The sequence below is a fragment of the Gobio gobio genome, assembly GCF_949357685.1.
Source record: "Gobio gobio genome assembly, chromosome: 25".
NCBI lineage: Eukaryota > Metazoa > Chordata > Actinopteri > Cypriniformes > Gobionidae > Gobio > Gobio gobio.
The window spans coordinates 16,666,964-16,680,809 of record NC_137121.1 but is presented as its reverse complement, the minus strand read 5'-3'; the positions used below and the strand labels follow the sequence as shown (position 1 = coordinate 16,680,809).

Genomic DNA, 13,846 nt, shown 5'->3' with positions numbered 1-13,846 from the left:
TTCTTGGCTCATTTGGGCTTTGCAAAGTGCTTTTTGAGAAATTGAGTAAAATCCTATTTGACATAGAAAGATGATTTGACTGTTGTTCCGCTTCAAGGCCCTTTCACAGTAAATGCGATGCGCAAGAAAATTAATTGTCAACAAATGTTGTCGTTAGGTTAATAGCAAAAATAAATAAAGTAAATGGGATCAAATCATAACATGTTTTTGCAATACTGAAGTAGTGATAAATTAAATAATAATAGCTGGGTGGTGCTCTATTTGTGCCCCGTTTCTCTTCAAGATCCTTGCGTCACAAACGTGACACAGAAAAAAAATGTAATCACCACCAAATACGATTTTTTGGGGGGGTTATCACTTTTCCTATTGAATTATTTGACTAAAATACTAATGTATACAAAGGTTTTTGACATATACTCTAATTTGTTGTACCTGACTTAAAACTTTTTTTTTTCTTAAAAAGGTATTGTATACATTAATGTATTAACTACAAAACTTTTTTTAATTGTGTATATATAATAATAAATAATAAGAAATGTATTCATTAAAGGTACTGTAAGCGATTTAAGAAAAACGCTGTTGAAAGTGGATCGGACCGTATACCACAACAAACTTGTAGCCAATCAGAAGTAGGGGCATAAACACTGATGTGGGAGGAGAGAAAGTGAGCAAGAGGGAGATTTGAAAAAAGACTGTTGAAAAAGAGATTGCTGAGAGGCATTACAAACAAGAAAAGGTCAGATGAATATCAATGGGAAAAGAAGGGTTATGATCAGGCAAGAGCTTTAGGACCCGCGTTAATAATAGAAAAGCTTTCCAGGGCTGGAGAGACCTAAGCGGGGAGGCCTAAAAACGGACACAGACTTGCGCCATACGCAAGTAAAATTGGTTTTGAGTATGTGCAGCTGGCGACTAACAATGAAATCTTGCTTGTATATACTAGTGTACTGTATATACATTTTTGACGTTCCTCATCTTTGCTTTATTTTTCGCAAAGTTTTATTTGGCTTTGCTTCTGCTATAATAAAGCGTCATCCACTCTTGCATTGCATGTTTGTGCATTTTGGGGATTCTAAACTTAGAATCCAATAATCTCTTAATTTTGTCTTTTATGAGTTTAATAAAGAACTCTGTCTAAAGAACCACCTCATGCGAGCGTAAAGACTTTGCAATATATGGGAGTTTTAGTGAACTTGACAGGTTTCCATTGGGCGTATTTTCAATTCGCTATTTCAATTATCGCAATTTGAAGGGTAATGGAAACGCAGCTAATGATTCTTAGAAATCGCTTACCGCAACTTTAAATTAATTAATACATTTAAAAAAAAATTTTTATTAAAGGGGCTATATGCGTTTTTCTGAAATTTAAACTCGCAACTGACACCTGTGGCCAAAAAACAGAACTGCTCTCATTTTCTGCTCGCTCTCGCAGCGGTGGTGACGTCACATCCGCAGACAGCGCGGGAAAAGACGACCCGCCAGAAAATAGGAAAAATAGGATACAGGCTTATAGGTGCACCCACTGTGAGCGGACAAGGTGTCAGTATGCTCATCAGGAGATGTTTGAGTCATAAATGGTAAAATAAAAAGGCTATTGTTACGTTTATTTTGGGGAAAAAGTTGCATATAGCCCCTTTAATTGTTAATTTTATGGAAAAGGTACTTGATAAAAAGGGAACAAGATAGAGGAAGCAGATGTAGAAATATGTGCAAAATAGAGACAAAACTATATTGATGGCAATAAAATGTCTCTTACGGAGCCAAAGTATGAGTGTTTGTATATTTATGTGATAACTTGTTAATCACAGGTTGTTTGTTTTCAAAAGGGTTGATGAGCTTCAAACATTTTATTTAGAGGCATTTTCAGGATTCTATTCAAATGTGGGCAATACAAGTTTCGAATATATGAATATTCATGTTTGGTCTGAAAGTGTCTTGGTCAACAAAGTGTGACTGCTCAAGAATCCTTTCTTCTCAAAACTTCTAAAGATGTTCCACTCTGTTGTTGTTTGGTATTGATCATCTCATTTGAACACCTGAGAGTCATTTATCTCCAGAGTCCCAAAGCTTGTCAACAAAACCATCACGTTTGCCGCATCTTATCTGCCTTCCACAGCTTGATGGCACCAAAGAATCAAAGGGAACAAAATCCAGATCAAAACTTCCTTCCAATCCCTCGTCTGTTTGACATTTCACTAGAAAAGTGCTGGAGGGATTCCAGAAGTAATTGCACTTTTATTTGGTGTTCATTGGACGCCGTTGCCAGTTGTGCTTCGAGCCTGAGCTCTGGCATTCGGCCCGGTGCAACAAGGTGCAATGCCTCCACGGTTCTGACACGCCGAGGCGAAGTGACAGCAGATCCACCACATTGGCACAGCAGATGCTTCCCAGCATTATTATTAGAAAAAAACAGACATCCCTGTTCTAATAAGACAGATTGAGAAATTAAAAGCTACAATGATATTTCCTTGAGTTTGTAAAAGGACAGAGATGAGACCAGGGTAGGTGATATGGGTTCTGGGTGAGGTAGAGGAGAAATTACTATTATTTTTAAGAACTGGGACAGGGAGAGAGAGAGACAGGAAAAAAGGGATGAATGAGTATGTGACAGGAAGAGGGGAACGAGATAACTGCCAGGAGGACGATAGCTCATAAATACTCCCACTGTGAAGGTTTTAATTGTCGCTACATCCATTTAATTTCACAATTGCTACACAAGCAGATTAAAGTTTGCTTTACTCAAGTAAAAACACATTTGGGGGGCATTTAAGCAGTTGTATCACTTCTGCATGCATTATTTTAAATGGAAAAAGATATTTTTCTTATTCACAAAGCACCTGCAAACCAGTTGAAAGAGTGTGAGAGTATTCAAAATAAGGACTACCTACTGAACTGTGCTAAAACAAAGGGTTTAAAGGGTTAGTTCCACCCCAATCTCATGGCAAAATGTAACTATTTTATGAGGTGATTTTTTTTATTTTTTTTATTCATACAATGTGATGAAAACTTGCAATTTCAAAAAACCTACGAATGAGATTGTACAACTTCATACGAATTAGCCACCAATTCACCAAAATGTAAAATAGTTACGAATTGCCAAGAGATTGTGTTGTATATTCACCCAAAAATGTATCAATTACTGACCCTCAAGTCGTTGAAAAACTCATTAGACTTTCATTCATCTTCAAAACACAAATGAAGATTTTTCATGAAACCTGAGAGATTTCTGTCCCTCCATTGAAAACTGTTAAAAATGTTCATGAAGATAATGTAAAAGTAATCCATATGAATCGAACAATTAATCCAAGTCTTCTGAAGAGACACGATCACATGACCGTACTTGCTTGACGTGCAAGAACAAACCTGGTTCTTGCGAAACCTCAAACGTGCTTGAATGACACATGAGAACAACATTCACTGGTTCTTGCAAAACCTCAAACCTGCATGCATGACATGCGAGAACAAAACTCTTGGAGTTTGAGTATCCCTTTACCATATTTGAAGCCATTTAAGGGCTCAGGAGATTGGCTCAAAAACAAATGTTTGATTTGAGTGCCCATGGGCAAAAGTGGCAGATTTCAAATGCATACTTCCCATTAAAATGAACCGGAATGCTAATGGATGGCTTTCTCCAGGTATTATAGATCTCACTGGTTCAGACCAGGTGTAAATAGGCCAGAGTGGCATAGAGAGCGTTCCAGAAAGTCATAGTTGTTGGAAAGCATTTTGAGGGTAGGCACCCATAATGTGGAAAAATGCATAAATGCACCGCACCATATACAGCTAGAGCGAGAGAGAGAGACTTTCAGATGTCTTTAATGCATCAAACGCACTTAAAGTTGTTTATGACCTCAAAAGGAGTGGGAGAAAGAGAGATAAAGATACAGATAAGGCATGAAAGCATGAGGGGGTGGAGTGGAAACACTGACACCAAAACATTGACAGATCATTCATATTTTGTTTGGTTGAAGACCACTTTAGTGTTTGTGCGCTTACTGTATGCAGAGGAAACTCAAGTGGGAGGATGCTGTTTGAATGCTCAGAATATGTAAAAACTTTTAAAGGTTCTTAATTTTCATAATCGCCTTTGATACGCAGCCTACAATAGATGATGGGAACTCTCAAGGGCGATACAATACTGTCCAACATCAATCAATCATAATCACATCTTTTATTGATGGTCCTAAATGTATTTCTGTTTACCCAGCTTCAAATATAATTGAAAAAGACTTTGTTTTGCTTTTTCAATACTTTCCAAGAAGGTGACTGATAAAACACTGACTAAATGAGACAAGTGCTTAGACTCAGTATTGTATTCTAGACACTAAACTCACCATAGAGGCCAAGATCTCTCTGTTTTCCTTTCCATTTATTCATCAATCTAGAAATTCAGTACTACCGACGTTCGTATATCAGCCCTAATTCATGCATTCTCACTTATTTATTGCTATCCAAGCCCAGGATAATGGTAAAAATAAAAGACAAACAATACATAATAACTCACTTGAGAGTGACACAGCCGCTGCCAGAAGGTGGCGCTGTCCAGAACACCTGTATCCTTGTGCGTCTTCTGGGAATGCTCTCTGTGACGGCCGGGGGGCAGTTAGTCATGAACTGTGTGTCGCTTTCATCAATGATCTGTGGAACACGGAACAGTGACACCACACATGGGGATGAGTAAATAATTCAAATTGTGTGGGAAGCTATCCCTTTGGCAGCTAAGGAAATAATTAAAAACAAAAACATCAGGAGACTGATTTATTTCGGGGTTTTTTTTTAGACTAATGACGCAACAGTACCGTAAATGAGCTCAGGGATGACTATAGGATCAAATTTCATCCGTGGGTCAAGATGACTAACTGTACATGACAGCCCTTTCTGAGTGCAGAAGACAAATATTTGTAACTGATGACTCTGTGCTACTTATACCTGGAGCTCATGTTAACCCATGAGGCAACATTTTGACATGCTTACATTTAGGATCCCCAACTTTTAATTGAGAAAAACGCACCACTGCAATCCATTCACATGAATTGGCTTTTTAAAATGTTGATTATATGCCTGATTATAACGCTCTTCTGTGTCATTTGGTCATCATTTGATGAATTACTTTTTTTATGATAACTAAAAATGCAATTTAAACATCCATTTTTAATGAAATTGTTTAATTAATTGCTTTCCCCAGGCAGTAAAAACGCAAAGTTAATTGCGCCAAGCAAATAGATCTGAGTTTTGTGAAAAGAAGTGATATAATAAGCTCTAATTTAAAAAGAAAAGGGTGAATGGTTTATGCTAAAAAGAATGACAGCAAATTTAAATACTTACAATATCTGGTTAAATTAGATTTCGTTTGGTAAATAAGAACTGAAATATATAAATAAAATATTAAAAAAACAATGAAGACTTCTTCTCCTCTTTTCAATACCTGTAAAATGTGTACTTTTGAATATTTTATAGCTATAAGTAAAAAATAAAATAAAATAAAAAGTACATAAAAAGTCTTGGCAAGTCCACATTTTGTTGTTGCAACCTTATTCCAAAATTAATTAAATCCATTATTTTCCTCTAAATTCAACAAAAAATACCCCATAATGACAACATGAAAGAAGTTTGTTTGAAATCTTTGCAAATTTAAAAAAAAATTTTTTTAAATGTACTGGCATGTATTCACAGCCTTTGCTCAATACTTTGTTGAAGCACTTTTGGCACCAATTAAAGCCTCAAGTCTTTTTAAATATGATGCTACAAGCTAGGCGCACCTATTTTTGGGCAGTTTCTCCCATTCTTCTATGCAGGACCTCTCAAGCTCCAACAGGTTGGATGGGGAGGGTTGGTGCACAGCCATTTTCTGATCTCTCCGGAGATGTTCAATCAAGTTCAAGTCTGGGCTCTGGCTGAGCCGCTCAAGGACATTCACAGAGTTGTCCCGTAGCCACTCCTTTGTTATCTTGGGTGTGTGCTTAGGGTCATTGTCCTGTTGGAAGATTAACCTTCGCCCCAGTCTGAGGTCCAGAGCGCTCTGGAGCAGGTTTTCATCAAGGATGTCTCTGTACATTGCTACATTCATCTTTCCCTCGATCCTGACTAGTGTCCCAGTTCCTGCCACTGAAAAACATCCCCACAGCATGATGCTGCCACCACCATGCTTCACTGTGGGGATGGTATTGGCCAGGTGATGAGCGGTGTCTGGTTTCCTCCAGACATGACGCTTGCCATTCAGGCCAAAGAGTTCAATCTTTGTTTCATCAGACCAGAGAATTTTGTTTGGTCTGAGAGACCTTCAGGTGCCTTTTGTCAAACTCCAGTCATTATGTTGTTGTCATTATGAGGTTATGAGTTTGTAGAATTTTGAGGAAAATAATTAATTTAATAAATTTTGGGATAAGGCTATAACGTAACAAAAATGTGGAAAAAGTGAAACGCTGTAAATACTTTCCGGATGCACAGTATACTGTATATAGTACATATATTGCTCCAAGTGATGGAAAATTCCACTGGGGATGGAAAAGTACAATTTTGTTTACATGTTTCAAAACCAAATCGCTGCCAAATGTCCATCAAAGAGTAAAATCCATGCTTGTGGTGCATTAAGTTCTTCCTCCCTTTTTCTCATTCTCCCTCGTTCTCTCCATTTCCACTACCCACTCTTTCACACACACTCTTTCACGCACACCCAAAGCAGCACACAGTATCCTCTGGTTCTGTCCTTCATTTCCACAAAGTAAAAGCTGCAATTTTGGCATCTCAAGCAACTTTGCTGCAACAGTGTTCGGGCCTAAAAAACAAAACAAAACAGTGAACCGGAAACTTCTGAATTGATAGGGAAACTAGGCTAAATTTTGTAAAGACATGCTTGAGCTGTAGGACTGTGCAACAGTCGCTCTCCAAGTGTTTATTTTAAAAGAGGCCATGCAGGCCAAGCAGCCGGGTGCATTGTTTCCTGGGTAAAAAAGGGGCTGTAAGTGGCTGTCTCAGAAATGCTGCGAACCAGCTGGGACAAAGTTGTAGGAAACAGAGGAGAGGCATTTGTTTTAATTGTGGCTCCTGGCGAGGCTGTGTGGCCCTGCTCCTGAGGGACAGTGAAAGCCGTTTTGTGTTTGCTCTTTTAAACTCTTCCTCTTTCAGTTTGTCTCTCTCGCACGCACACAACTCTGTGGCCTGACTGAATAATCACGTCTCCTGAAGGAATTGAGGATGTTTCATCTTCCAGGGGGTTCCTTGGAGAGATTAAGCGAAATGAATGGCAAGATGTCACGATGTTTATTTCAACCACGCTGGTTTGGCTCGAGAGTTGTTTGTCAATTTGTGCTAGCAAAAGAAGTGCAACAGCATTGTATATTATGATCTGTCACGATGACTGATGAATATGAATATTTTGAAAGGCACAGTAAACAGACATGGGTAGCAAACATCTTGGAATGAGGTTATGTCTTCAAACGAAAACTTTTCGGAGTTTAACATCTAAAAGTTACAAACTGTAATACAGCAAACATACAGAAACGTTTTATTCTGCAGATAATGCAGGTCAGGGTCTTTGATCAAATTACCAAAGTAGAATGAACTTCTTATAGATTTCACCCAGCAAATGTGTTTGCAATCGTTTTCAATGGGCAAAAATTACATTACACAAGAGCACCCTAATAAATGGGTCGAGTTCCCTGCTAAACTCAGGCTCATAAAAATAGATTCTCATGTTATAAATGGTGTCATTATACTACAGAGGACAAGTTCATGTTTTTCTCAGACATTATATCACAATATATTATTGTATACATAAATATTCGAAAACGGATAAGGTCACTGAGATGAAGCTCATTTTTGATCTATCAGTTCAAAAATGATTTAAAAATGCAATATAAACAGTGGACAATAGCCTTTAACTCTTTCCCAACCAGCGTTTCTTTATTAAAAAGTTGCCAGCGACTGCCAGTTTTGATCCTTTTCACAAAAATGTTCATGGCCGCCAGAATATATCGTTGTTGTGTGAACATCTGAACATGCAATATATCAACAGACCCTCTGCTTTTAAATGATAAAAAAAGTTGTATTCTAGCTTAATGCAAAAAGCAAAGAGCTGAGAAAATAAATTTTTTTGTCAAAGACTACATCCAGATCGGATTCAGAACGGTGATCAAAACATATATGGAGTAGATCGAGTCCATCAACACACCTAATGCTTGCACAGTCCTATAGCTTGTCCTGGGTCGATATTTCATTCAGTAACATTAGACAGTTTTGATTTATATGCTGTTTAATGTTGGTGATCACGTTAATTTTTGCATATGCATATAATTACATATATCGCTTGTTTCTGCATTTTCTTTTCAGTACTCTTTCAGAAGATGTGTAATAGCGTCCCCTACTGTATAACAGTGAAAACACGGAAAGCTGGAAAATTCAAATGACTTAAAATGCATATAATAACAATGAGGCAATACTAATTGGTTCAAATAAAGTATAAAAATCAAGTAATAATACGGTTTTCTTGAACACTGTTAAAATACATATTAAAATACAATGTTATATATGTAATATAAACAATCAACTGTACATTATTTATTATAACAAATGCCTACAAAGGGTGCAAACAGCCTGGTGATGTTGTTACACTTTACAGCATGATCAAATCCTTGTTTAATATTGGCCAAACAATATATAATTCAAATGTCCACTTAATCTATTTGGCCACTTCTTTACGATCGATAGAAATGCTAAAGCCACGTTATTACTTGGACAAGAACATGTGGACATCAAAACTCGAGGGTTTAAACTTTTATTTTGAAATCGCAACGTTATAAATAACCTAAACTCATAGCATATGCAAAGTTTGTTTTTACCGAGCTGCTGATGATAACAGTGCAACATTTCACTATGAAACACAAAGCGCGTCAGACTTTATAAGCCTTCCCAAATGCACGTTAAAAACACAAACAAAAACAGCACATGCAGAGACTGAGCTTGTGTGGAGAAGCGTTTACTGTGAATGGCGCATCATGCTTCACTCTATATTTATAAAGTGTTAGTATTTTTTTATTTTAAGAGGCAAGGTCAAATTGTGTAACTAAGAAAACTTCATGATAAACATTGATAAATGCATGATTCACAATAAATGTAAAAACAGAAGTTAAAATAAAAAACAACCAAAAATACCAAGACCAATTTTCTTGAATGCTACTTTTTAGAGTCAATAGCATAAAATCAAATCTAAAAAATTAATTAAACCAAAATTCTACATTTCTAAAAGCTCTGTATTTGCATTTTGAACTAGATTAGAAAATCTCCGGCATCATTATTCGTCCTTGCTTCATAAATGTTTAGGACAAAACCACAGCTTTTTTTGTCATTTTTTCTCATCTTTTTGTAGTTGCCTTTATTGTGTTTTTTCCTTCTTTCAAATTAGTCTGTCAAGACGAAAGAATCCCCAGTTAAAGACTTCAACAGAGGACGTCTGCTAACATCCGCCAGGCAATCTGAGCGCTGAAAAACACAGCGGTAAGGAGTGCAGAGCGTCAACCACAGTTAATGAGATCTGGGGGGAGAGATGCAGCGCTAACAGGCTTCCTGCTTCAGTTTGGGAAGCACTGCGGCTTGATGTGGAGAGCACTAAATGATAGGGTCCTGTCTTTCAGAGAGGACGCGGCTCTGAGACGGTCAGTGCGTTACCAACGAGGAGCAGCACGTCTGAGACTACTTCAGCTTTGCTCTGGCAAAAGATGGATTTGATATCCTAAAAACACTAGGTGTGGTCACATTTACTTTTGTTTGGCAAATATTTGCGGGTGAAATCCAGTCATTTAATAGGAATCCACACGATTTCCAGACCATTTTTTTTCTGCAGCGGTTTTGAATTGGTCAGAGAGGATTTGCTGCATTGACCAACAGAAAGTGACTTCTGTTTGAGTGGTACTAAAATACATCGCTTCACTATTGACAGTAGATAATGTACCTATTTGCCTATGAAAATTTGCAGAAACTCATTAATGTAACCGTTAATGTGACCCCTCTGATGTATGACATCCCCTACAGCCATTTTTTAAGTTTCCATATTCCAGTATTTATATTATAAATGATTTATCTGTGCACATCATTCATGTGTCATTCATGTGTACAGCGACATCTCTTCTCTTCTCTGAGGACATGTTTACTGATGTGGGACCACCTGTCACATGACATCACAGCAATGGCAAACCACAACCTTCCGATCAATTCCCGTAGGACAAAATCAAGTCTCGCCCTACATTTTCTTTCTTGTTCGAGAAAAAGCTTTCACTCTGAAATACGTCACAATAGGGAAGAAAACACTATCGCAACTTCCGTTTCATGCCGACTTTAACCTTTGACCTGTACTTCCATATGACGTTCCCTTTATGTTCATATTTTTTATTTACGACAACAATTTAATCTTCTACTGCACTGTATTTTTTTCAAAATACATCATTATTTGGGGAAATTTTGAAATCAAATGTGTTTTTTATGATTTCATATTTCATGCATCAAAGGGTTAATGGTCGTTCCTAAAACGTACCACGTCTAAATACAGATATGCAGACGCAACCCGACATAAACTGCAAATCATTTCGCAGAGACTGCAATTAGACTGTCATCTTTGATTGCCACAGTTCAAGGCAGTTATACGGGGTCACTGCAATCCCTCACCTTGAAAGTGCCGGCGTAATCGTCAGGAGTGACGCCCTCCCTTCCTTCCTTCAGAGCAATGAGGGTAAAGCCACGAAAGTAAGATGGGCTGGAGGCATACAAACTCACTGGAGAGAAAGAGAGAGACAGACAGAGAGAGAGAACAAAATATAGGTCAGAGGTACCAGAAATGAGCTTAACTGTAGGTCAGATCTCAACAGTGTGCCAGGGCAAGTCACAAACTGCTCTCGCATTTGGCACGTACGTTTGCGTGTAAGCGTGTGTGGGATGTGCGAGTGCTTTTCACATGGAGCGGTGAATACATATGCATGTACAAACACGCTTGGCATAAAACCCTCGTAAAAAGGCATCTGCTGCTTAATGAAGGCCACTTACATGAATCCAAATGGCAGTGAATATCAGGTTATGGAGCGTTTGGATGCTAAAACCAATATTAAACTTAATCTGACAGGTAAATAATTGTGGAAACATATACACAAGGTTATACTGCCAATAGTGTTTTTTTCTTCTTATTCAAATCAGTCATAATGTTGTCTAACAGATCCTCACTTGTAGGGGAGACTGGGTAGGTTTGAAAAGATTAGGCCATAAATGACCACCATCCTCCTAAGGTGAAAGTTGTGAAGTGTGTAAAAACAAAGGATTTTAAAAAGACAAACACATTCTGAAAGTATAATTTCATGTGTATCTTATAATTTGGTTTGAAATCATAATAATGGCTGAATCAGCAGGTTGTCTGAATTTGACATGAAAATTAATTTCTAGTATAAAAAAAAGAAAAAGAAAAGAAAATAATAAATACAAATGACTAACCAGACGGAGGTTGTAACTCACTTTTGCACTACAGGTCCCACAAAATGGGACACAAGTATAGACTACATTTGCCACAGTTGTCAGTTTATGTGTAATGCATTTCTATATTTGCTATGCAATTTTGTTGCTTTGAATAAAAATATTAACTATAGTTTTAATTAAAATGATTTGAAATGTTTTTAAAATGTTTAAAATACAACAGCAGTGATTTTTTTCACACATACATGTGATAGCCACAATAAATGCATGCCTGTAATATCCATGTTATCTATTCGTGTTACAGTACAGTAATGCTTGTTGTTGTAACCACTCTTTATACTTGACACAGATTTGCACTGTTAAGTTATAGCTACATTGTACATGTCTAAACTACTTTAGTTTTGTAGCAGACAAGTGTGTGAATATTATATCGAAATTTGAGACATCTAACACACACACACACACACACACACACACACACACACACACACACACACACACACACACACACACACACACACACACAAAGTTAGTGACTTTAAACAAAACGTGCTAAAATCACTTTCCCTTTTCCAAATGTCCTCTTTGGTAAACATTCTAGGTTTCAGTGCTACAATAAGCAGGTTTTCTAAACTCTTTTTCAATACCCACACATATTCACCACATAAAACGGTGTTTAGCATTTTAGTGTCAGCCAATTTGGTTTACCTGCAGAAGGATAGGCTACACTGAAGACGACGCTTTACGCACCAATATTTACAAACTCCACATATGCTGTTTTTGCACAGGCGTTCATTAAAAACCTTTTAAATTGGACGTAAATGCACATTTTGTGACCTCTAACCTCTGTAAGTGCTCCCGGGTTGGTAAGTTTCTGGGTCTCCTTCAACTCTGAGGCGAAACTCGTTCTGTCCTTCTCTCCGAGCGCCCCGCGTCTGCGACCGCAAGATCCGACAGAAACCACCCTCGGATCTCGACTGTCTCTCCGTGGTATCTCTTCTGAACGCATCCGTGTGGATGAAAAAGACATTTAAGAAGACTAACAGCACAACCAGTCCGTCTTTGTCCATCATTTCCCCTTCTTTGCCTGTCCAAAACACAAGTTTGCAATCTAGTACCAGAAAGAAAACGCAGCCAAAGAACTGGAAAAGACGGTCAAAACAAACAGACGCATAAATCGACCAGACTTGTCTATTTTAGGGTCCATTCACGAATAAAAGAGAGCAGAGACGCCGTATCCATTCCCACTGAGATTGCGGACGGTTGAGATAGTCCCGTGCCCGCGGAGCGCGAGATTGATTGAAGGCGAGCGCGGAGACAGAAGACTCAGATGTTGACTTTACTCAAAGGATATTCACACTGAGAAATACCTATATGGTCTCCTTGATAACCGAGCTCAGACTTAAAGAGAATAGATTCAGACTTTAAACAAAACCTAGACATAGACGGCTGACATTCTTAGTGAGACGCTCTGAGGAGAGAGAGATCGCGAATGTTTGAACAGCCGCGAGCCGCAGGAGAAAAGAATCACAGGGATCTGCGCACTGAGGAGACATGGAGGATGATTTTGGGAACTCCTCCGTCTGTTATGTCTGTTTATGCAAGGGAATGATTTGGGGGCACATATTTTTAATGTGAGGAACTGCATGTTTATTTACGGTCCAATTTTTTTTTATTATTAGGCTACATAAAAAAACAGGCTATGACACTTTGTTGATAGCCTACTGAATATCATCCAATCACAACCGTGTTACAACATAAATTTAATGGACAACAGTTCTATAAAAGTCATTATTACAGGGTAACTTATCTTTCAGACAAAATTGGGCAACATGGGCTGCAGGCTGAAAACCGGACTGGGAGTAAATATAGGCTATGAGTGGAAAGGAGTGATTACCTCTCCCTGCTCAAAGCACTCTGTAATCACACTCTGCTCCAGCTCCATTTCGGGTTTTCCCTTTCACAACAGTGAGAGAACACCATTCAAGGCAAGAAAAATTTTATTTAAACGCTTTTGCGTTCCAGAAAAATCAGTTCTTCGCAAAAGTGCAAAACATTTAGCAAGTGAACACAAAGTTTCTCTGGGGAACGCAAAGTTTCTTTAGGGAACTGAAACCATTTTGCAAGTGAATGCGAAGTTTCTCGGAGGAACGCAAACATTTTGTGAGCGAACACAAAGTTCCTCGGGATAACGCAAACATTTTGTGAGCAAATGAAAAGTTTCTTGAAGGAATGCAAACCATTTTGCAAGTGAATGCAAAGTTCCTCGGGATAACGCAAACATATTGTGAGCGAGCTAAAAGTTTCTTGAAGGAACGCAAACCATTTTGCTAGTGAATGCAAAGTTCCTCGGGGGAACGCAAACATTTTGAGAGCGAACGAAAAGTTTCTTTAGGGA

The 13,846-nt window shown here is 38.1% G+C and overlaps 1 protein-coding gene across 2 annotated transcripts in view; it reads right to left on the bottom strand.

Annotated features, from left to right (window-relative positions):
* The window catches only part of spon1b (spondin 1b), a 79,583-nt gene extending 66,528 nt beyond the window's left edge, over positions 1-13,055 (bottom strand). For both annotated transcript variants that reach the window (XM_079809347.1, XM_079809346.1), the window contains exons 1-3: positions 12,293-13,055; positions 10,657-10,763; positions 4,505-4,638 (exon numbers count right to left, since the gene is read on the bottom strand). In XM_079809347.1, coding sequence (XP_079665473.1) covers positions 4,505-4,638; positions 10,657-10,763; positions 12,293-12,521 — 470 coding nt within the window. In that variant the 5' untranslated portion in view covers positions 12,522-13,055. The remainder of the gene's footprint in view (positions 1-4,504; positions 4,639-10,656; positions 10,764-12,292) is intronic.
* Positions 13,056-13,846: the final 791 nt, after the last annotated feature.